We start from the raw sequence: 25660 nt of genomic DNA, 5'->3' as shown, positions 1-25660 counted from the left end.
GCTGGAATAATGGACAGAAAACAGCATAATGAATGAAACAGGAACAAATGCAAATATTTACATTTTGGTGGGAAAAATCTAGATTAGTTAGAGGCTGGGTCTAAATTAAAATCCCCAGCCATAATTACCATGTTTCCCCGAAAATAAGATTATTTTCTTTTTGCCCCCCAAATAAGAACCAGGTCTTATTTGTGGGGGGTGTTTGTCTTACCTGCTTACCTTAGGACCACTGCAACCATGCCTCCCACACACTGAAACGTGTTGTGTGCTGCCCGACTTCTGCGACTGCTCACGGCCAGACACTGCGAGGCTCGTCGTGCTGGTGCCACTTGCAGCAGGAGGCTGCGTGGCACATTGTGCCATTGCTCATGTGAGTGGCACTGGCGTGACGAGCCTTGCAGTTATGAGTGACCTTCTGCAGAAAAAAAATCACCAATTATTTATTTATTATTTCAATTTATATGCCGCCCTCCTCCGAAGACTCAGGGCGGCTTACAATGCACTTATAGCAATAGCCTTCATTCTTTTTGTATATACCTGCTTATTAGGGCTTTTGGCCCCCCATAAGCAGTGTTTCTACAAAATCAGCTTATTGCCCCCACAATCTGGGTCCTCAATTTACCTACCTCGGAAGGATGGAAGGCTGAGTCAACCTTGAGCCTGGTGAGATTTGAATTCGCACTAATTGCAGGCAGCTAGCAGCTAAAGTGCTACATAACAGCACTTAGTCTGCTGCATCACCAAGGTTCTTGGTGGTTCCCATTCCAATGATACATACGTATAGAGGGTGAAATTCAGAGTGGGAGTGAATGAGATATTTGTCTCCAGGAATCAGAACCAATAAAATAAAGTTGGCAAAGAAAATGTTGGGAATCTTTTCTTTCCAATGCTGTCTTCCTCAGTAGAGTACATCTAATTTGGCAGCTGTTCTTTGTCCCACTATCTCTTTGGTTGCCCAGCATGGTTACAGCCTAATTATTTTTAGCTTTGGTATACCAATCTAATAACATTATAGATGAGCAGGTTCATAAAGCTGAAAGGCACTTTAGAGGTCTTAGTCCTTTTTTATTGTTTTCAATATTTCTCATAAGCCTTAGCTCACTCTAAGATAGACTGTCCCATAATTCTTCTTCGATTATGTTCCCTATCTCCCATTTCCTATACATTGAATAGAATTCTTTATTGGACAAGTGTGACTGGACACAAAAGGAATTTGTTTCTGGTGCATAAGCTCTGTCTACATATAAGCAACGATAAATCATAATAACCATAAAATGCAATCATCATAAATCATAAGTTACAACTCAGTGATAATCATAGGATAAATAAAAGCAAACAACATAAATCATAAGATACAAACAACATACATGTCCTTTTTTCAGTCAGAAGAATTGAGTTTGTTAGTGATTGGAACCTGAGGGATCAATAAATGGAGACAGCAGATTGTTTTCGGGTGACTTAAGAATAGATGAAGACCACTGATGTTCGGGATAAACCAGGACTTAGAAGCAAGTATAAATTAGTGTGTTTTGAATACCCAATCTTTTCCCCAGCATTGTAATTTAATGATGTTGGGTATTATTGTTTATTCCTTTTATCTTTTATTCCTTTTATACCCCATTCATTCACTTTCTCAGCACCTAACAAATAAAAATTGACAGACAGAAAAAAAAATCTTCACCAAAGGAAAAAGAATCTCATGGAGAGAGGAATAGAAAAGGGGGAGAGAGAAAGAGAAATAAAACTGGGAACTTATATAAACAGGCCTTGGGGCTAAGAACTAAGATTTGAGTGAATAAATTGCCATAACGGAGGCAGTGGTAGTAGGAATATTATCCCAGTTTAAACTAAAAAAACTATTAAAGCTATTAGTTATGTTTCTACCCATGATTGATCATTACACCTTAGTGTATGTGTATAGTATTTAACTGCAGATTTAAGAGAAGTTATTGTTCCTGTAACCCCTTCCTCACGGGACCTAATTATGTTTCTACAGTGCGAGCGAGGCTAAAGTCGTCACTCCTCCTAAAACTCGAACTTCTTCGGACACTCGAAGGTTCCAGTGACTGGCAGACCCTGGAGGGTCCAAATATGACCAGCTGGCGGCATTCGCTAAGCTGCAGCAAGAACCGCAAAGAGAGCCCTCCCTCTCACTCCCCAGAGACCCTCTAAAATTCAAAGCTTTCGGAAGAGATCTTTGTTTGCTCTGTAATGCAACTCCCGGGCCGTGACGCTATCACTCCGCCTGGGCCAATTGGAAAGGCGTTGCCATCCGAAAGGGGTGTCTCCGGCGAGGCCCTCCTCCTCTTTTCCCTCCTCCTGTTCTCCCCTGTAATTTCTTGCGGGGGTCCCTGTGGCTAGGAACTCTATATAAATCCAATGTGACCCAGCGATCTGCCCTTCTCGCAGCTTGTAGCGGTTGCGCCAGATAGGAGAAGCGAAGGCTGAAAGGCGGTAAGAGAATTTGCAAGTTTTTCTTCATCCCACTTTATCAACCCGATAAAATTGGTTTGCCTCCGGTTTCAAACACGATCCGTTTATTTTCCCCACAGCTTTCCAAGATGCCGGACAGCCGATCGAAGCGAGCGATTCTTTTGGTATTGATCCTTTGTTCGGGGGCAGGGGTCTGGGGTTCTCAACCCCGCGGCAAGAGGCAAACACAGCAGCATATTGTTCAGCCCTCTCTGCCGGTCGGCCAGAACAAACGTGAGTAATTCTGGGATGAGCAATAACGACTTTTCAGAGGAGAGGAAACGGTCGGATCATGGACGCTTTGATAAAACCGAAATCAAACTTAAGGAGCATACCGAAAGTTGCAACTTTGGATGGTTGTGAGGGGAGGGTGGGGGGAAAATAAAATTTACTATGAAAGTGAAGGTTTATGTGCTAATCGTTCCCGACTCTAGGGGGTGGTGCTCATCTCCGTTTCCAAGCCGAAGAGCCAGCGCTGTCCGAAGACGTCTCCGTGGTCATGTGGCTGGCATGACTAAACACCAAAGGTGCACGGAACGCTTCCCACCAAAGGTGGTCCCTATTTTTTTCTACGTGCTTTCGAACTACTCGGCACTAGGGATTCGAACCCCCTGAACTCCCGACCTTTTTATCAACAAGTTCAGCGTCTTAGCCACTGAGCTACTGCGTCCCTATAAATTTACTATATGAATGTGTTAATAGCTCTTTCTTGAGTCTACTCAGGTATAATACATAAAATCATCAGATTGAGATGAAAATTTTGCAGAAAACAAAACCGATGATGGGGAGAAGTATTTTTGAATTTTAGGTAGGGATTTAGTAATGCCTGTCCAAGTGTTTTACAGACCATTACATCAAATTAATGGTGCCACAGTTACTTTCCTTGTGATCTCATGTCTCCAGTTAGCTTTGCAATCTATTGATGATTGCAGTTTGATAATCCATCATCGACTCTTGGATGCGAGGATATGTTGGACAGCTAGAACATTTCCAGTGCACAAAATTGTTAAATCATAAAACAGCTTTTTTTCAGGGAATGTGCAGATTAATTAAACTGAACCATGTTGTTGAGAGAGAATCCTCTTGGTTTATATCCAGTTTTTCTGCCAAGGAATTAAAACTTGAGTTTCCCTTGAGACTCAGGCCTAATTAAGATTTATTGTTGGAGTATATATTGCATTGAGCCCAAAGATAATTATGTCTGAGTACTGAATGCCTCCTGATTAGATTGGGCACCCTACACTTGGGGAGGTCTGGTAAAAGATTTCCAAGCTTTGCCAGTTTGCTCTGGCTGGGATGGACATTCTTAATTTTGATTTTTCTCATTGACATCAGTGAGAAGCAAAACTGTCTCATCAGATTTGGCAAATTGTGTGAAAGTTGAGAGAACTTTTTTTGATTTTGGTTTTTAATCCAGTTGGAGATGGGCTCTTGGTGGTTAAATTCCGTATATCAGGGCCTGCTGGTGGAAACTTTACTTGCATATATATTGATTTTTTATAAGAGAAGTTCCCTGGTCTGTTATATTCTTCATTTCTGAGAAAAGGGATTCTTGTCCTGGCCTATTTTTCTTTCACATACATTTGCTCGTTTAGGATAAATTAATTTTCCTGAAATCCAAACATTTCTCAAGAAAAGGGTGTAAGTTAGCATTGTGTTTTTTCACTGCAGTTATGCCAGCTAAAGAGAAAAATGAGATAATCTAGAAAGGATATATTTCTATTTGTTCTCTTTTCTTACAGAAGAACTGGAACCAAAAATTTTTATATTAATTATGATTGACTTGAAAGTAAAAGAGAAATCCTTCATCTTTCCTACTGTAAAAAACAGACTTTAAAATTAAGGTGTTTGAATTAATTTTGAAAAGTATAGAACATACTTTTTCATTTTTAAATCTGTATGTTAATTGAGAAAAGAGATGCTGAGATAACACTTTAAAATTGTTTAGAAAGTATGAGTTTCCATTAAAGCAGTCATCTCAGGAAATAAGACTGTAAATGTAAGTTGGGAAAAAGGCTTGGAAATTAAAAAAAAATAGAGACTAGTTCTACTTGGCAAGAATAAACCTGCTTAGGGAAGAGAGCCAAAGTTTCTTTCAAATCTTTTGGGGTCTTTCCATAGGCTTTCATGAAACATTGGATTAAGCCTCCCAGTTGAGCAATCTTTTCCAGCTGTTAACATGCTGTTCCAGAATGTGAAATCTCTAGTGGTTTAATTCTGTACATTTAAAACATGGTTAAACAAGAGACGGATGGAACTGTTTTGAGTTTAATTCCAATCTTGAGTTGCCTGCATCTAATATTAAATTACACAAAGGTTTCAAGATGTATAAGGAATGTCTGGCCAGGAGTTAATGTCTATTCCATGCTAGGAGTTGACACTGCTCTCTTCACATTCTTTCTCCTTTCCAGGAGAGCCACACTTGGTCTCGATGATAGGATGTAATTAAACAGTGCTGTTTCTTTCTCAGAGGGATGCTATGACAATGGACAACATTATCAGATAAACCAGCAGTGGGAGCGCATTTACTTGGGGAACACTCTAGTCTGTACTTGCTATGGAGGCAGTCGAGGATTCAACTGTGAAAGCAAACCTGAGCGTAAGTTGGATGCATCTCTTGACAAACTTCTGGCCAAGAACATCTTTTATTTCTAAAATAAAAAGTAGATATTTACATGTATAGAAATATCCTGGTTTTTTAGCTCTTGGAAAAGGCAGCATCCACATTTAACCTTTCTCCTTCTGAAAAAGGTTACTGTTACTGTATTTTTTACAGTTCAGTCTCCAATCCTGTCAATTTCTGACTGTTCCTGTCTACTGCAGATTGGGAATATCCTGGAGAAACCTTGCATTATTTTATGCAACACATTATTCCTACTGTAGTTTTCACAATAGACTCAAGAGCTGCTAGTATGGATTAATCTATCAGTAAGTCTTTGTGGTTACAACTGGGAACCCCCAAGTATTGTAGAAAATCCTGGGGGATATTCTGTGACCCACAGATAATTTATATCAAGCTTCTCTAGTGCCCTTGTTTTTAATCGGGAGAATTCAGAGGGACTTGAATTGTTTGACACATCCTTATAATTGTACAGACAGATATTGTCTATGTAGAGGTAGAGCAGATTAGGAAATCAAAGTAATTCAGGCTAATTTTATGATAAGATTATAAAAATAGAATCTTACAAGTCTAAATGCATCCCACCCCTCCCTTCATCTTCATGAGAACTAGTGAGAGTCTTGTCAGAGGTGCTTTCTCAGCTTCCAGTCTGGACTCAGGGTTCTTTTATTGGACTGTTAGTAGCTGCTCTTCCTCCTATTCTTTAAGGTCATTCTTTGTACCTATTACAGCTAAGTAGCAATAGGTAAGATGTCTCTTAAGAAAGCTTTGTCCCTGAACTTCTTGCTTTACATAACTTTAAAAGGAACCTTCAGAGGCTATTTACATTGGCCCCTTAAGCTCTTCTGTTTGGCTTTTTGAAAAGGTTTGACTTTGCCTTGTAAGAAAGAAGTCACAGTGTTAATGCTCTGCAGATAGCAATGTACGGAAGGACACCTCCACATAATATAGGATGTTAGAGAAAATGCTGCAATAAGACTAGAGGAGAGAAAAAAAGCTGACAGGTCAAATTTGCTATGGAGAACATTTTGAAGCAAAGGAAAAAGAAAAAAAACAAGATCAAGGAAAAATTCTACTCATGCTACTGAAAGAAGGTATTAAATAGATTAAACTTACTAATTTTCATGTCCTCATGTTAAAAAAGTAATACCATATTGGAGATACAATAAGATAGAATAATAAAACTATATATAATTACAGAATAAGATAATAATTGGAAATTACAACAGATTACAAACATTTTGCATATCACCACAGAAACATTGTGATAATAGGAAGTATGTTCATGCTACATTGTGCTTAGAGGCAGGTTATGCTACCTCTTGTCTTTTCCCCCCTTTCTGGAATCTGCTCCCTCCATACTGCTGCCTATAGTCCTTCACACCATCTCCCACTCCATGGGCATAATCTCTCACATTCTCTCTGTAACATTGTATTTAGAAGAATTGCACTTCAGTACTTAATTGTCCTGCAAGAGATGTATACTATCATCTAAATATCTGAGGTTATCTGTGTCAAAACATGTAGGATGGTAATTCAGAAGTGAAATGCAAGATTTACCTTTTGTATGTATTCATGTGTACATATTGTACATATGAATAAAGGATAGGTCTTTGATGATGACATTGCAACTGCCATCTTGTCTGCTTTGAACCCTTCTTTACAGTAGATGTGTCAGTCTTGTCAGCAGGAACTGAGTCACTGTAGCATTCTGCCTTGAATTCCCAATCTTCATAGCTGACTCATTAAGGAGACCAAGTTTGTTTTGATCATATATCCAGATTTGTGCCCAGACTAGAATAGGTCCAGAGAGTTTATTTCTTCCAGGAATGTCTGAGCTGTATCACATCAACTGCACAAATATCCCTAAGGGGATATTAGCAACTGATTGATTGCTTTTAAGAACTCAACATCTCCTGTGGGTTTCTTGAAGCCATACTATCACTTCCTTTAACATATCTGGCATTTATTGCTTCCCCTATAAAAATATATATTTTCTAGATTCATCTAGGCAATCTACTGAAATAAATTAGCCATAATGGGAAAGTCTAAAAAGGATGTGTAATTGGGAGCATAGTTTCTAACATCCTGCTGACACATTCAGATTTTAAAAGTTGAAACTAATCCCATAGAACCAGATTAATCAGACATCAGATAACAGACTTTCATAGCAATAAGTAATGTTATCAATTAACCTACCTTGCAAATATATCACACCATGTGATATATGGTGGATATATATCTGTAGGTTCCAATATGGTCTTATAAAAGCTTTTTTTCTCCCCTGACAAAAACTTTTCCTGATTGCAGTGGCAGCAGCAGAAAATAGTTTTTATTCCTTTATTGCTACATGGCTTACCTATCTTGTCTTCTTGATAATGTGTTCTGTCAAAATGTGCTGTTACCAGCCTTGCTTCTATACTTGCTTATGGACCTTCTGAGTTCTCCAGTGATAAGAGTATTTGGGAACAATTTTTTTTTTATTGCAAAAGTTTTACAATTACATTTTCACCCCTTTCCCCCCCACCACCACCCACCCCAAACTTCCCAACCTCCCTAACCCTCCCTAACCCTCCCCTCCCCCCAGACTTCCCTATATTATACTTCATATCTGGTAAAGAAAGATAAAAAAAAAAACCCTTAATATAAAACTTATGTAAAAACTTGAACCCCTCCCTCCCCTTTATAATTTTTCTTTTTACCCTCATTACATTAAAATATTTCTAATGCATTATTTTCAAATAAAAGCTATTTGATACTTTCTAGTTTGATATTTGTTCTGAACATATTCTATCCACCTTTTCCATTCCCATTCATAAGTCTCTTGTGAACAATCTTTTAAGTATGCTGAAATCTTCGCCATCTCTGCAAAACTGGCCATCTTCAAAGTCCATTCCTCAATAGTGGGCAAAGCTTCATTTTTCCAATATTTACCTATCAACAATCTTGCTGCTGTTATCATATACAATATCAGTTTTGTTTCACCCGATGTAAAACCCTTAACTATACCCAATAAAAACAATTGTGGAGAGAATTGAATTTTTTTCTTCAAGACATTCTGCATGACCCACCAAATTTTTATCCAAAAAGCCTTAACTTTCCTACAGGTCCACCAAACATGATAATACGTAGCATCCAAACATTCACATCTCCAACATTTTGGCTGAACATTAGGGTACATACATGACAACTTTTTGGGATCTAAATGCCATCTATAAAACATTTTATAGAAATTTTCCCTCAAGTTCTGCGACTGTGTAAATTTAACATTCTGAACCCAAATTTTTTTCCATGTTTCCAACATCACTGGTTCTTCAAAATTTTGTGCCCACTTAATCATACAATCTTTAACTAATTCAGTTTCTGAATCCCTTTCTAGCAAAACATTATAAAGCCTTTTGATATGCATTGGACCTTTCTCTTTTATATGTCTAACCAATTCTTCCTCGTGCAACATAATACCAGTTTTTTGGTCCTCTTTCCATCTCAATTGTAATTGATTATATTGTAACCAAGTTAAATTAATCCCTTCGTCCAACAGTGTCTGCAATGTCTTCAGCTGCCATCTGCCCGCATCTGTAAAAAGAACCTCTTTATATAACCCCCCCCCCGAGTGACATTATATTTGTATTCCACAAAATATGACCAAGATCCAGCCATAGCGGTATTTTATAATCCCATTTGAATCGGTGTTTCTTCCAAACTCTCATCAAAGAGTCTCTAAGTATATGACTTTTAAATACTTTATCAACTTTGTCATCATAAAATAAGTAAGCATGCCATCCAAATTCAAGATCAAAACTTTCTGCATTCAATATTCCAGCCTTTTTCCTTCCAAACCAATCACTTGTTAAAGTTAAAGCTGCTGCATCATAATATAACTGTAGGTTTGGAAGTTTAAGACCTCCTCTTTCTGGAACATCTTGCATAATTTTCAATTTCACTCTCGGCTTTTTCTCGTTCCAGACGAACTTATTCACTTCAGTTTGCCAGACTTTCAATTGTTTATCACTTTTAAGCACCGGAATCATTTGAAACAAAAAAAGAAATCTTGGCAAAATGTTCATCTTAACTGCTGCTATTCTTCCAAGTAGAGACAGCTGCAGTTTTTTCCAAGTCTCCATGTCTTTCTGCACCTCTCGCCACAACACCTCATAATTATTTTGAAACAATTTCATGTTTGATTCTGCAACCTGAACTCCTAGATATTTTACCTTTAGTACAATCTCAAAACCTGCCCTCCTTTCAAGCTCATGTTTACGATCTTGTGTCATGTTTTTAGCTATCATTTTAATCTTTTTTGGATTCAGTCTAAAACCTGAAACTTTACCATAGTCTTGTATAATGTCCTTCATCAGGATTATTGATTCCATTGGTTGTGATAGGGTAACAACCAGATCGTCTGCAAGTGCCTTTATTCTGTAATCCTCTTGCCTAATCATTATACCTTTCAAGATATTAGAGTCCCGTATTGTATTTAGCAAGACTTCTAGTGTTAAAATAAATAAAAGTGGGGACAACGGACATCCCTGTCTTGTTCCTTTTTCAATTTTGAACTCTGTTGTCAAACTTCCATTAATAATGATCTGTGCCTTTTGCTCTTGGTAAATTGCTGAAATCGCCTGTATAAATTGATCCCCAAAATCCATCTTTTTTAAAGTCTTTAGTAGAAAATTCCAATCCACTCTATCAAAGGCCTTCTCTGCATCCAAAAAGACCAGCACTGCAGGAATCTGTTTATTCTTCTCAAGATATTCCAATAAATCTATTACTTGCCTTACATTATCCTTCATGTGTCTGCCCTCGATAAATCCCGCTTGATCATCATGAATCACCTTTTGGATTACTGGCATCAACCTGTTGGCTAATACTTTCGCATAGATTTTATAATCTGTATTCAAAAGAGATATTGGTCTGTAGTTCTCTGGTTTTTTAGGACCGACTTGTTCTTTTGGTATCAAAGATATGTAAGCTGTTGTCCATGATGGGGGTATTTTACCCCCTTGTTGAATATTGCAAAATAAATCTCTGAGTTGTTCCACCATTTCAGCTTGCAAAGTTTTGTAATACACTGCGGTCAAACCATCCGTGCCAGGAGCTTTGGCTGTTTTTAACTGTTTAATTGCTACTATTATCTCCTCCTCTGTTATAGGATAATTCATTCTTTCCTTTTGTTGATCAGTAATTTTTGTAACTCTTTTATCGTTTAAATATTTTTCTATAAGTCCATTCTGCACCTCGTCTTTGGCATATAGTTTGGTATAATAGTCCACAAAAGCTTCTTTAATTAATTTTTGTTGAAAAATTTCTTTCCCTCCAATATCAAAACTATCAATAGTCCATATACTTTGTTTTTTCCTCAATGTGTAAGCCAACCATCTGCCCGGTTTATTAGCGTTACAAAATGTATTGTGCTTCGCATATTGTATGTTTGTTGCAACTTGTTCCGCCATAAGCATTTGGAATTGGTCTTTCAAGAGTTTTATAGCACCGCATATTCTTTCATCTGTTGGATTTTTAATAAGTAACTGTTCTTTGTTCTTTATTTCTATTTCCAATTCAGATCTTTTCTTTTGTCGAAACAGTCTATGTTTAGAGTTCATGTGGATAAGCACCCCTCTCATATAGGCTTTACTTGCATCCCACACAATTTCTATTGGGGTACCTTTATTCAAATTTATTTCAAAAAATTCTTTCAAGTGCTTTTTAAGTTCTGTTGTGTTTTTTTCATATCTGAACAAGTTCTCATTTAATCTCCAAGAACGTCTCTCAATCTTATCCATCTCAATTTCTATCCATACTGGGCTATGGTCAGTCAAAGTTCTTGGAAAAATCTTTGTTCTTTTTGTCTTGACAAGTAGATCATCTGACAACAAAATAAAATCAATCCTAGAGAAGGATCTATGTCTATCTGAATAAAAAGTATAGTCCAGTTCTTTTGGGTTATGTATTCTCCAAATATCTTTTAGTTCCAAATCTTCTTTCATATCAAAAAAGGTCTGAGGTAACCTAATCCTAGATTTCGCTGAACTCCTTTTGTCTAATTTAGAGTCTATTACTCCATTCCAGTCTCCCATGATTAAAATAGATCTATAGTCCCATTGTAGTATTTTAGTATGTAAGATTTTATAGAAATAATCCTGTTGTTGGTTGGGAGCATAAATTCCTATCAAAAGAATTTGGCCATATGTTGTAAGTAATTCAATTGCTACAAACCTACCATCTTCATCTGTTTCTATAACTTTAGCCGTAAATTTCTTATTTACATAGATAACCACACCATTCTTTTTTTGCAACGTTGAAGATATAAAATGTATTCCTAATTTGGAGTTTATCAAGTATTTTTGATCTTGAACTGTAATATGCGTTTCTTGTAGACAAATTATATCATTATTAAATTGTTTCAAATATGTAAATAATTTCTTCCTTTTCTGTGCTGAATTCAACCCATTCACATTCCAAGATAAACACTTAAGCATCATCTTCATCTTTCTGGAGCAAAGAGCAGAATAACCGAATATCATCCAAAATCTTCGGAGTCGCTCCCCCCATGGCTCCAGTCTCTTGTATAGTAGTCTTAGCTCCCTTCTTGTCTTGTCTTTCCTGTTGTTGTTGTTGCTTTTGTTTAAGTAATTTAGATTGAGCTCGAGTTATACGTTGATCCTTAACTTCGATCATCCGAACCGGGTCCAAGATTGGAGAAGATTCCAGCAAAGGCTCATCCAGAAAACCTCCTTCTGCGCCTTGCATTTCCTCTGGTTCCTGCTTAGACTGTTCTTGCAATTCTCGTTGAGGTTGCTTCTCATCACTCTCCTTAATCTCCAAAACTGTAGATGTACGTGGGGATGGTGTTCTTTCCTTAAGAGTAGTAGTGTAGAAATGCTCTGCCTTCTCCACGGTGTTCAAACGATATCTTTCTCCCTTGTATCTCAAAATTATACCAACTGGGGCGTCCCACCGAAATGGTATCTGTTGATTTTGCAATTCTTTAACAAGAAAGCCGAATTCTTTTCTGGTTTTCAACATTTTAGGAGGTAATTCTTTATAAATTCCAATTCGTGAGCCCCCCACTTGCACAGAGGTGTAAAAGGATTTTTGCAGGATGTCATTTCTTATTTCTCTGTCTGTAAAATATATGACCACATCTCTGGGCAATTGTCTTTGTCTGGCCACCCAAGAATTCGCTCTGTAAATTTTATCTATTTTGTGAAAAACCACATCAGGATTAACTTGTAAAATCTTGGCCAGAGCCTCAGAACAAACCTGTCTCAAATCCTGTCTATCCTCTTCTCGAATTCCTCGAAGCCGTATTGCAAACTCCATTGCCCTGAATTGTACCATCACGATTTCATTTTCAACTCTCTGCATTTTATTGTCAACATCAGCCATTTTATAATCATTGTCTTTCATCTTAACATTAACTTCTGATTTAAATTCTTCAACTTTAGAATCAACTTTAATAATAAATTCTGCCAGGCCAGACGCCACTTCTGATATTTTTTTGGTCACCTTGTTTTGATTCTGTTTCACCATATCTTTAACTTCATTAATTTCCTGCATAAATTCCTGGTGTGACTTTTGAAGTTTATCATCTATCTCCTGTTGAGATTTTTGAAATTTATCATCCAGAATTTTAGAAATAAATTCTTTTAAATCTCCCACGTCAAAATCTTTTTTCTGAGTCTGTGTCTGTTGTTCAGGGGGAGGCTGTGTTTTATGTGTGGGAGATCCACCTCCTGTTGCCTTCGCTTCCTGCTTCTTTGAGGCCATCCTGCCACGTAAGCTAGTTTTACTAAAAAAGGAAGTTCTTCTTCCTCTCCCACCTCCACAAAGACTTCTGAAAAAGTCCCCCAGATTTATTCAAATAAAAACTAAAGTAAAGCAAAGTCCAGTATTGAAAAAGGAGAAATTTCTCTCTTATTTCTCTTGTTACAAGCGAAGCAACTTCGTAACAGTTTAGAAACTTTGTGACAAAGCAAGATGAGTTCAGCAATCCACACTCGCTAGCTCGTTAACTCTAAGGCTAAGCGCCATGTTTTTACAGTTCACTTTCACTCATCCGCATTTTTTCGCTCAGATTAGAAAGCCAAGAAAACTCTAATACTTGCGATTCCGAGTTTCAGGGTTCAAGTAAAAATATACTGCTTATTAAGGCTGGTTCCTTTCCTTTGAATTTGAAGTTTCCTGTAGCCGGCTTGTTCTGCAAAAGCAGACTTGTCCCACGCCGCCCGGAGTCCAGCAGGTTGAACGGGAGCCGCTCCTGTTCCCTCCCCTATTCCCTGGGGAGGTTGCAGGGGCTCAACCTGTGCCCTGCGATCTCTCTTCAAAAATCCTAAGGATTTTGAAGTTTTCGAGCCGCTTCTTAGTCGCGAAGCAGCTCTACAAGCGGCGGGGCTGGCGGAGCTTCAAAAGGCACCGCCGCCGCCGAAGACGAGGAAACCGGAAGTCCGGGAACAATTTTAATGACATATCATTTTCTCTCTCTTTCCATAAAGTGACTGGATCTTGGGCAAGAATACTATCTCTGTTGCCTAAAAAGTCTTTTAGGGGCAAAGTGTCTTAATGGATCTCTTGTATGTAGGCAAATAATGACACTACATTGGGAAATTGTTTAACCATGACAGTAGAATAATGTCAGCTGTCTCCAGTTTCAGTTCATCTTGAGAGACCTGTATGACAGTCCTTTGGATAACAAGACATTTACTTGGTTCCTATAATCTAACCTATTAAGGGACTAAATATTTGACCAAATATTTGAACTTTGGTTTTCCACACGTCTATTCTGTATCTTGGTCAAATGCATTTTTCTTTATTGTTTTCTCCACTTTTTTTTTTTTTAAAAAAACTACTTTTATACAAATGTTCCAATTGCCTGGAAACCCCCTTCTACTGTTAATGTGGATTTTTCAGCTTGCTTTCTTCTTTCATTGGTCCAAGCATCTCTCCTATTCTTTGTCTTTAGCTACATCATTATCATCCAAAAAGCTTTCTGCTTGTCACTACCATAACAATAGCAGTCAATCCCATCATTAATTTTTTTGTTTATGCCTCTATGAATGAGGTAGCGAAAGGAGATTAGAAGCTGCAAGCTGTAGATTTATCTGTTTATAGTTTTATAGATTTATTCTTTTTTTCTTCTTCCTATACAGCGGAAGAAACCTGTTTCGATAAATACACTGGGATTACTTATCGAGTAGGGGAAACCTATGAACGCCCAAAGGATTCCATGATCTGGGACTGTACTTGTATTGGGGCTGGGCGTGGAAGAATCAGTTGCACTATTGCAAGTATGTATTTAATCCTTCACTGAAATGCTTAGATGATGTCCTCCAAGATAATGTGTTAATCCATATACTCACGTTGCTGGAATGTCACAAAATCTAGTGGTTTCCAAGGTAAGAAGTAAGTACCACACATAATGTTGCATAATTGTAAGGAATTTGTGGCAAAGTTCAAGAGGGAGGGAGGAAAAGGGGGAGAGGAAGGGAGGGGGAGAGAGAGAAAGTGAGTTGTAACTGTAAAATGAGACCACTGATATTTGCTGTATGTTGATACTATGAGTAAGTGTGTAGGTTATACCTGAGATTTTCTCCTGCATGAAGAAAAGGAGAATGTGGAAGAAGGCTGAAATAAACAGAATTCAAGGAAGTGTTAGATTTCCCCCTCCAAACCTTATGACTTGAGGCTGGCTTCGGTTCTCAACTCTGATATATTGTACATAAACTGAAGCCTGTATCTATATAGCTATCATGGCCTTTGGGGAGCTGCTCCATGAATGTTTTTCTTGAAAGATTATTTTTCATTACTACATGTCAGAACTTTGACTTCATTGTAAAGCAAGGATGAAACACTTCTGCAGATGACTCCAAATGTCTGACCTTAATTTCTAGCAATCCTAATTAGTATAGTCAATATGAGAGATGAAGGGAAGTGCAGTTCAACATTTAACTTTTCTTCTTATAGTTCTATAGTTTGGTTCTTATAGTTTTATAATCCGAATGTTTTTAACATCCCTAATATATTAGCGAGACTTCTGATATGACAGAAAAGTGGCATGTTATAGTTATTAGACTATAACATATTGGAAAAGAAACTGGCTGCTTTTCATAGCTGACCACATTATGAAGGATTGTCCAGTGCTGAAATGGATGAAGAGATCACGACTTTATTATAATATAACTGGGACAAACTTAAAAAGTTGCTGAACTATTACGTAGACAACATTGAAGTAGATACATTAATGATATAACTTGGAAAAACAACTTCCTATGCTTTGTTTTTCAGATCGATGTCATGAAGGTGGCCAGTCCTACAAGATTGGTGATACCTGGCGCAGGCCTCATGAGACAGGAGGCTACATGTTAGAATGTGTATGTCTTGGCAATGGAAAGGGTGAATGGACTTGCAAGCCAGTTGGTAAGATTTAGTTTTCTTTTATGCATTTCAGAGATCAAAAGTATTTCAGTTGCAAATAGAGCTGTTTGTGATAGTTACTGTAAGCAGAGTTTTGACTTTTTGTGATAACATTTTTTAAATTTTTGTCTCAGTTGATATATATAAATACTCAAAACATGCATACCTGAGCAAACTTTACCTGGACTTTTGACCTGCATATCTTCTGCATATGCTTCTGAATATCCCTCTATAGACAATAAACACATTCACCTTGACTACAAATATGCCATAGAGAAGATGCCTAGGTTAATCTGTTCCCCGCTGTCTAGTTTTTAGAATTTTTTGATAGGGAAAGACATACTTGGTTAAGAGAGTCATGCTCCAAAGTTTGATGTGCTTTATTGACATAGCAGAAAATTCTACAGATCATTTTGAAATATAATCCTATATATAGTTATATACTCAAATATAGCTACCCTGTTTCCCCCAAAATAAGACATCCTCTGATAATAAGCCCAATCGGACTTTTGAGGCCAAGTGCTTATTTCAGGGTTCAAAAAAATATAAGACAGGGTCTTATTTTCGGGGAAACACGGTATATCTTCAAAAGGAGCATAAAATAAAACAAAGCTGTCAGCAACACAAGTGTTACAAACACTTAGAAACTTCTATTTCATTGAATTGCCAGATTTCTGCATGCTGTATTTTTAACCAAATGTAAAAATTATGGAAGCATTTTCTTCCTAATTAAGAAATTTAATTCTTTCCTTGATGAAATTGTAAAGAAAATAGTGCAGTGAGGTTATTTTTTTCTTTTTCACCTTTGAAAATTAATTTTCCTTAGCTGAGCGATGCTATGATAATACAGCTGGTACATCATACGTTGTTGGAGAAGTTTGGGAAAAGCCATATCAGGGCTGGATGATGGTGGATTGCACTTGCCTTGGAGAAGGCAGTGGGAGGATTACTTGCACTTCCAGAAGTAAGTATGGGCTTGTGGCAGAGCAGCGTATCAGCATGAATTATGCTCTTTGGGTATTTTTCATTTCCCCCATTATTTTGAGGGAGGGCCCAAAGTCTGGAATGTTCTGCACAAACTGTTTGGTTGACTATATTCACACCATCATGAAGCTATAGTAAATTATTAGCATAGTAAATTAGCAATTTGGTGGCTGCTGCCTCCTCCATCCAAGTATTGTGGCTAAAATGTTGTCTGTCAGTAGTTTCCGTAAGTCAAGGGTGCTGGCCTTTCTCAATTTTCAATATGGTAAAGCCACAAGGGACATGACAGCTGCACAAAGACATCACCAGGGAGAGGGGTTGAATTGGGACAAAACAATCATGGGGTGGGGGTGGGGATTGGAGTTGCAAAAAGAAGCTAAGCATATAATGTAATGACTTGGGATCATACTAATGAAAAAGTTAGTTTTAAACAAATTCTGCTTTGAATTACCTGGAAATAATAATTGCATTTTAACAACTTAATCTGTGAGATCAACAGTCTCCTAATCTTCCCAACTATGTATGTGATATAACCATATCATTTCTTTTTCCATTACAAGATGTAGAAGTTACCCTCCCAAAAGCAAATAAAATATTGCTGCACCTGATTAATGTTTTGTATGAACACAACTGCTAAATTCAAAATAAGACCACAGCTTCTAAAAAAATATGTATTGGACTGAGTTATACTAACTGACTCAATTAAAAGAAAGTATTGTACTATTATTTCCTGTGGATTTCATCCCTAAATAAATAAGAAGCCACAGATTCTGCATAAGTGATATTTATTTATATACTTTCAAGAAGATACATTTTATTCTTCACTTTGATCTGTCTTAGCCTTGCTGTTTCTTGTTGATATTTTGTTCTCTTATATATTTCTATAAGATCATAGAATATCTTGTTTTTTCTATTCTGAACTTTGTGCTAGGAGTAGTGCCTTCGATCGTCTAGCAGTCATGAAAATACGAAAATTATCAGAAAAGCTAAACAAGCCTTTTATTTTGGAGAACATAGAGATATATCTTTGAATTTTAGAGAGGTCAATCCACTTCAATTCCAGGCTAACTAACATTTATTGTACCTACTGGATACTGGTAGAAAATACAGTAAGTCTTGATGTTATCCTGAAGAAGCTAGCTTAGACCCCAAGATAAATTTATGAAAGTTTTTATTATTTCTTCAGACTATCTTTGAAGACATTGAGAAGATTCCACTAAACAATGTGGAAGTTCTTAGAACTAAAGACAGTATGAAAATTTAATTCCATAGTTAAGTTACCATTAATTAACAAATAAACTTATTTAGTTACTGTTTCTCAGGAGCAATTCTCCTTTCTACATTATTCAGATGAGTCACAGCTTTTTAGAGTGGCAGATGACTGCATAGCAATGGAAAAATTGGGAAATTTTCCTTTGGTGAATTTTCTTAAATTCTAATTCATAATAAATAAGATTGGCATATTAAAGATGAAAGAACCTAAAATGAAACTTTCAAATGTTCTTTCTTCTATGAGGATGCTTGTTTGTAATGAAAAATTACTACAGCTTGGATCCAGTTGTATGCAAGATAATCACTGGCATGCATAGCAAGTATTTAAAAGTAGAGTCATTGTTTAAGTATAAGCCATGCTTAAGCTGTTTTGGGACACACCTGTTTAGAACTTTTTTTGTGATGAATTTTGAGATGATATTTAGCTTTTAATTGAGGATAATAACTTTTCTTAGCATAAACAATTGATTATATAAAGTAAATCCTCAGTTTGAAATTAAATTTTAAAACCATAAAAGCAACACTTTTATTTAGTGTTTTTTCTGATTGGAAACTTGTGGAGTTAAAGATACAATGATGGAATGTTCTCAACTGCCAGGAAAAGCATGATCAAATGAATTACATTGACAGTATGTTATAATACAGTATATGGCCCAGAAATCTGTTGCTGAATTCAATAGGAATTCTTATTTCTTTTCTTAATATCTATCATTTGTACTGTTTGAAACTAAAACAGTTGACTGTGTATAACATTACTATATATTCAAAATGCAAATATTTTATTGAGTTATCTCAGCACACATATTAAATAATTGATTACCTGTAACAGGAAAATCATTGTATAGAGTAAGCCATCATTTCTTAATGATGTGCATTTGGGCAGATTGCATGTCTTTGTGCAGCACTTTCTCTTGAATTTTATAATAGTGTTGATCAGTATCATAATTTCTTAACATAGCATAAATTGTTTAGGACCATGTAGGTATGGAACAGACTGAAACTTTCATCAGTGTTTTAGATTCCTTTATCATATGTCTCCGATATCTCAAATGGTTTGTTTCCATTTTCCCAAAGTTTGTAATATTTTTTTGTACTCCCAGATTTACACTCAGTTTCTAAATATATCTAGTTGGGACTGAGAACTGTTCAGAGTAAATGTGTTTAAGTTTGCATTAGAAAGTTTACCACTACATTATTTGTATTTTGCATTTAGTTTTATTAACGTATATAATTACTGAAATGATGGAGGTCACCTTAAATGTATGGTCAACTCTTCATCATCCAGCTGGTTTCCAGCTTTGAATATTTTAAAAAGTATGTCCACTCATACAGCTGAAGCCACAGACCAATTTCCTGGCAAACACATACTCCCATCAATCTGACTTCATGTCTTAAAACATTTTCCTCATGTTCATTTTTTGAAACCAGCAGCTAAGTGATTAAGATGACATAGCAACTTTTTTCCAGAATTGTGTAATAACAAATGGAGCAGAATTTTTCTGTAGAAAAAAGCAATTTAACCCAGGGGGACATAAATTATTGACCTCATATTTCTGCCTTTCAATTCAAGGTTGATTTGTTTATTTATACAATTTTTATAGCCAATTATCTCACAACAGTAATTTTAGATGATGAACACAGGTTTAAGAACAAGAACAGCAATATGATTTGTAAAAGTAAGCATTTCAAAACTATAAAATGAAATATATTCATGATTTTTTTTAAAAAACCTGCACTTCCAATAAGTCAAACAAGAACTTCAAAAAACAACCAACAGTCTTGTCTAACGTTTGGGCTTTTATGCCTGAGGAAATAACCAGTTCCTTAATGCCAGCTGAGTTAAGGCCATCCAGGGTTCCAGGAAGCTGCTGGTCCATGGGGCAGGCAGACTGTCAGAGAGGTGCAACTCCTAGGTACCATGAAATAAGACTATCTAAGAGTGTTCTAGTGGAGTGAGCAGAGTACATGTAGCCTGGGGCATGTAGTACTTTATAGAGGATAATTAGCATGTTGAATTGCATTCAGAAATCTTTTGGAAGTCAGTGCAGCTTGCTGCACAGAGATGTTACATGACAGTATCAGGTGAGCCATAACTATCAATGCCATTGCATTCAGTTGCAGTTTTTTTATATTGAAAAGTTTTTATTTTATAAACAAGCATACATACAATATATAATCAATCAATCAGTGTATCATCTGAATACATCTTTTTTCCTCTTACTCCTCCAATATTTATCATATCTTAATATCATTTCATTTGTTGTAACATTTTCCCCACATTTACTTTTATATTTGTACCTTTATCTCAACAATTTTATCCCAACCCAACCCTCCCCACCCCCCCACCCCCCCACCCCGACTTCCCAGAGCAAAAACAGGGTATAACATTTAACAAGCAAAAGCTAAAATATACTAACCTACTACAAAGTTTAAAACTCCCTCACACTCTTTAACTCCTCTTTTACAAGTTCATCAACCTCCTTTTTGTAAATTCTCAAAATCAATTGGGTTAAATTCTTTCTTCCTGAATATAAAAGCCTTTTTCTTGGTATGTAATCCAATAACTTTAACAATATTACAAGCATTAACAAACACTGATAAGTTTCATTTTCATCCCTCAAACACCTTTCTTTTTCAACATTGCTCCCTAATAAGATTCTAAATTAAACGTTTATCCTCTTTATTCCTTCATAAACCAATTATCAATTTCTAACTATTCAGCATTAAAAATTCTAAATTAAACATTTTAAAACTTTAAACATTTTATCACCTATATTATAGTATAATCTTAGTATAGTATAGTATAGTATAGTATAGTATAGTATAGTATAGTATAGTATAGTATAGTATAATCTTATATTAAACATTTTAAAAATCTCTTAATGCATCAATAAGACCTTCTTAATTCATTTCTCAAAATATAAATTTCAAAACCTTCAGGAAACTATCCCTTAAATTTTTAATTAACCATTTCTATATTTTTTCCAGTCCTTCCTCAATCAACATTGCTCCCTAATAAAGTTCTAAATTGGAAATTTATCCTCTTTAATCCTTCATAAAATTAAACATTTTAAAACTTTAAACATTTTATCTCATATACCTTCTTAAAATACTATAATCTTATATTAAACATTTTAAAAATCTCTTAATACATCAATAAAACATTAAGTCATTTCTCAAAATATAAATTTCAAGCCCTTCAGAAAGGTATCCCTCAAATTTTTAATTAGCCATTTTAATACCTCAATAACTCTTAAAAAGCTATCATTTTTATGTCCAAAACCAATTGTAATAACACAGTTCCTTTATATTATTACCTTAAAATAAACTTTAAAAATACAAATTTAATTAAGCTTCTCAACCTATTGCCAAAATCTTCCCCAAAAAAGATTAATCTTCAGTTCTTCCCTTCTTTCTGTATTTGTTCCAGTCCTTTTTCTTCGATAATTCTTTCTTCTTCAGCATTGCTCCTGCTGCTTTTATTTTCGAAAATTTTAAAATTTGGATTTGAGGTTGATGTCTCTTTGAAAGTTTTTGTCTTCTTAAAGTTATTTCATTTAATTTGAAACCCCCATAAATCTCTCTCAAGTCTTCCTGATTAAACTCTTCCAGATTCCTTTGCTTTCCCCTCTTGGTCTGGAAAGCATCCTTTTTATCCAAAGTCACATTAAACTGGATTTCTGCCCCATCTTCTTCCAACAGCTCACTACTGTCTAACAAGCCTTGAAATGATACTATATTCTCCTTTGTCTCCATGTTTTGAGTCAAAACAGTTTCCTCTTCCCGAGACCTTTCATCAAAAAAACCTTTAAGACTTTCCAGTAAAGCAGTGGTTTGTGACTCAAAAATTTCATGTATTATAACTCTTATTGGTGTATTTGCTGGTGTGTGTAATAATAGTCCTTCAGCACTTTCAAAAGTACCAGCCATTTTCTCATTCAGTTGCAGTTTTTGAATACTTTTGAAAGCCAGATTTGTGTACTGCATAGTAATCCAACCAGGGAGTGACTAGGGTGTGAATGACATTGAATATTACCTCCTGATCCAGAAGCAGGTGCACTTGATGTGCAAGGTGAACTTGTGCAGAGCCCTTCCTAGGCATGGCTGCCACTTGCCCTTTGAGTGGGTCCAGAAGGACCTAAAATTGACCCAAAGAATATGAGCCTTCGGGGAAGGCACAGAACAGTCAGTAATATCTGGTACTGCACAATATACTGCACAAAAACATCATGTGATTTGTTTGATTTGGCCTGGCATGCTGCCTAAACTCAATTATTGTGTCTTGTAAACCATTATTTACACATGCAGCCCCAGGATCCTTTTTGTGGCCTCAGAGTTTCTCTGGAATGACTGGAATCAAAATTTGTGGACATTTTAGTATTGGGAAGTTGAGAGATTTAAGTTTCAATTAAAAACATTTTGACCTGTCTTTCCTTATATGCAATATTAGAAAAGGACTGTTTCTCACACAAATGTACTGAAAAAATCCATTTTTAATTGAAGCAGTTAAAATATGCCAATGGTAGTTTTGAATGAGACTATTGAAATATTGACTACATTAAAAAAATCCAGTATCAGTCCAAGAGGATAACCATCATGAATGGGTACAGACTGTTGCAATAGCACAGATGTGTGGACTCTTCTTTTCTATAGATAGATGCAATGATCAAGACACCAAGACATCTTATCGAATTGGAGACACCTGGAGTAAGAAGGATAACAGAGGAAATCTACTTCAATGCATCTGCACAGGGAATGGCAGAGGAGAATGGAAATGTGAAAGGCATTCCTCTTTGCAAGCCACAGGCATAGGTAAGCAATATATCTGGATGAAGTTGGATGTTTATTCCTTCTTCATTTGCCTTTATAAAAATTACCCTGGGATTCAAATTCAAAATTCAAAGTATTCAAACTGTGTTAGAATCTGAAGATAATAAAACTCAGTGTAATCTATAAAACAAATACAAAGCCAATATAATTAAAAAAAATTGCCAACTAATGAAGTCTGACAAAAAATCCCCACATTTAAAGTTGCTAGCATCACAAAGACTCTTCCTATTTGGCAAACTTGACTTGATTTAATCCTTTGGAATGATGAGAGCTTAATCAAAGACTGAAAGTACAGATTCAGTTACCCACAGAATGGAATGTGCTAGTTATCAATAATAGGGGAGGCATTTTGGCAACAATGTGGAATCTGTTTTGATGAACTGCAAAATAGATAAGTGACCATTAATATAATCCAGTAGAACAGTTTAATGGGCTTTTCAGTGAAAAAAAATGTTAATTAATTTAAATGTATTTTAAATCCAAAGGTTGCCCTCTGATTTTTTTAAAAAAATCCCTTCCCAGAAATAGGCTAAAGAGAAAAAGGCTTTTTCTTAATATAAATTTAAGTTACAGGAAGGCAGATTCGAGTGGAACGTTCTGAAAAATATCTTAACTATAAATGTTATATCCCCTCAGGGGAGGGGCGGGGGGGTGGCGGTTATTATTAACGAGGATCTGGATCCGAGGGAGACCACTGTGCCTCAGATAGCCGGATGTGAGTCCCTCCTTGTGAAGTGGGGCCGTGGGGTTCAGATGGGCTTGTTGCTTACGTACCTGGCTCCCTGCCGCGTGGCAACAGCCCTACCTGAGCTACTCGACGTGATAGCCACGGTGGCAGTAGATACACCCAGGCTTTTAGTCATGGGTGATTTCAACTTGCCATCCGTCGGTGAAACGTCTGAGGTGGCTCGGGAGTTCATGGCTTCCATGACGGCCATGGACCTGACCCAGTTAGTTCATGGCCCTACTCACAGGGGAGGCCACACTCTGGATTTGATTTTTGTCTCTGGCCAGTGGTTGAGTGGTCTTGTTATAGGGGATATAGACATGGAACCCTTGTCATGGACTGACCACTCACTCCTTCGCCTAGATCTTCGAACCGCGACCCCTCGCCGCAGGGAGGCGGACCCAACTAGATGGATCCGCCCCAGGCGCCTGATGGATCCTGATAGGTTCCAGACGGAGCTTGGGCCATTTCCTGAGGATCTAGCACATGACTCGGCCGAGGACCTGGTAGCCGCCTGGGATCGGGCGGCTGGTGGGGCCTTGGACCGAGTTGTGCCTTTGCGGCCTCTGACCCGATGCCGATCCCAGGCGGCTCCTTGGTTTACTGAGGAGCTGAGGGAAATGAAGCGCCGGAAAAGACGCCTGGAGAGCGGTTGGAGGGCCAGTCTCGCTGAATCTGATCGAACACTGGTAAGGTCGCATATTAAGGCCTACCTAGTGGCGATAAAGACGGCAAAGTCTAACTACTTTTCCGCCTCTATTGCGTCATCAGGGAATCGTCCGGCCGCCCTGTTTAGGGTGACCCGCGCCCTGCTCCATCTGGGAGTGCGGGAGGATCCCTTAGAAGGCAGGGCGGAGGATTTCGGACAATAACTGTATGACAAAATCGCTCAGATCCGGGGGGATTTGGACTCTGACTGGGTAGATCAGGGCAGGGTGACGAGGAACAGTCTTGAGAATGTTATCTGGGAGGAGTTTGATGCTGTGACTCCCGATGATGTGGACAGGATTTTGGGGAGACTTAGTGCGGCCACATGTTTACTGGACCCGTGTCCCTCCTGGTTGGTACTGGCTTCCCGGGAGGTTACACGAGGCTGGCTCCAGGGTGTCATTAATGCTTCGTTGAGTGAGGGTCACTTCCCCGCTGCCCTGAAAGAGGCGGTGGTGAGGCGTCTCCTCAAAAAGCCGTCCCTGGATCCAGCAATATTGGCTAACTATCGTCCTGTCTCCAACCTTCGCTTCATTGCGAAGGTTGTTGAGAGTGTGGTCGCGCAACAGTTTCCACAATTCCTGGAGGAAACATCCTATCTAGATCCGTTCCAGTCGGGTTTCAGGTCTGGGCACAGCACGGAAACGGCATTGGTCGCGTTGGTGGATGATCTCTGGAGGGCTCGGGACAGGGGTTATTCCTCTGTTCTGGTCCTATTAGATCTCTCAGCGGCTTTTGATACCATCGACCATGGTATCATGCTGCACCGGCTGGAAGAGTTGGGGGTGGGAGGCACTGTGTTGCGGTGGTTCTCCTCCTTTCTCTCTGACCGGTCGCAGTTTGTGTTGGCAGGGGGGCAGAGGTCGACCTCGAGGCCTCTCATTTGTGGAGTGCCGCAGGGATCGGTCCTCTCGCCCCTTCTGTTCAACATTTATGTAAAGCCGCTGGGCGAGATCATCCGTGGCTTCGGGGTGAGATACCACCAGTACGCTGATGACACCCAGCTGTACATCTCCACCCCAGGCCACCCCAACGATGCCCTTGAAGTGATGTCCAGTGCCTGGAGGCTGTGCGGATCTGGATGGGGAGGAACAGGCTCAGGCTCAACCCTTCCAAGACTGAGTGGCTGTGGCTCCCGGCATCCCGATATAGTCAGTTGACTCCATCACTGACTATTGGGGGCGAGTCTTTGGCCCCCACTGAAAGGGCTCGCAATCTGGGAGTCCTCCTGGATAGGCAGCTGTCTTTGGAGGAACATCTGACGGCTGTTACCAGGGGGACCTTTTATCAGGTTCGCCTGATTCGCCAGTTGCGGCCCTTTCTTGATCGGGATTCCTTGTGCACAGTCACTCACGCCCTCGTCACCTCTCGCCTTGACTACTGCAACGCTCTCTACATGGGGCTCCCCTTGAAGAGCACCCGGAGGCTCCAGCTGGTCCAGAATGCAGCAGCGCGGGTAGTGATGGGAGCAACATGGCGCTCCCATGTAACACCTCTCCTGCGCGAGCTGCACTGGCTCCCAGTGGTCTTCCGGGTGCGCTTCAAGGTGTTGGTTATCACCTTTAAAGCGCTCCATGGCATAGGGCCTAGCTATCTTCGAGACCACCTGCTGCTACCGACGACCTCCCATCGAC

The 25660-nt window shown here is 38.1% G+C and overlaps 1 protein-coding gene across 27 annotated transcripts in view; it reads left to right on the top strand.

Annotated features, from left to right (window-relative positions):
- Positions 1–1992: 1992 nt before the first annotated feature.
- FN1 (fibronectin 1) overlaps positions 1993–25660 on the top strand; it is a 236467-nt gene continuing 212799 nt past the window's right edge. For all 27 annotated transcript variants that reach the window (XM_087882202.1, XM_087882200.1, XM_087882197.1 and 24 more), the window contains exons 1-7: positions 1993–2454; positions 2553–2706; positions 4943–5071; positions 14242–14379; positions 15377–15508; positions 16332–16469; positions 22415–22573. In XM_087882202.1, coding sequence (XP_087738328.1) covers positions 2562–2706; positions 4943–5071; positions 14242–14379; positions 15377–15508; positions 16332–16469; positions 22415–22573 — 841 coding nt within the window. In that variant the 5' untranslated portion in view covers positions 1993–2454; positions 2553–2561. The remainder of the gene's footprint in view (positions 2455–2552; positions 2707–4942; positions 5072–14241; positions 14380–15376; positions 15509–16331; positions 16470–22414; positions 22574–25660) is intronic.

This window comes from Pantherophis guttatus, chromosome 1 (assembly GCF_059756535.1).
Source record: "Pantherophis guttatus breed Tessera chromosome 1, ASM5975653v1, whole genome shotgun sequence".
In the NCBI taxonomy this organism is placed as follows: domain Eukaryota; kingdom Metazoa; phylum Chordata; class Lepidosauria; order Squamata; family Colubridae; genus Pantherophis; species Pantherophis guttatus.
Note: the sequence above shows the minus strand (reverse complement) of the source record. Positions and strands in the feature narration are given on the sequence as shown.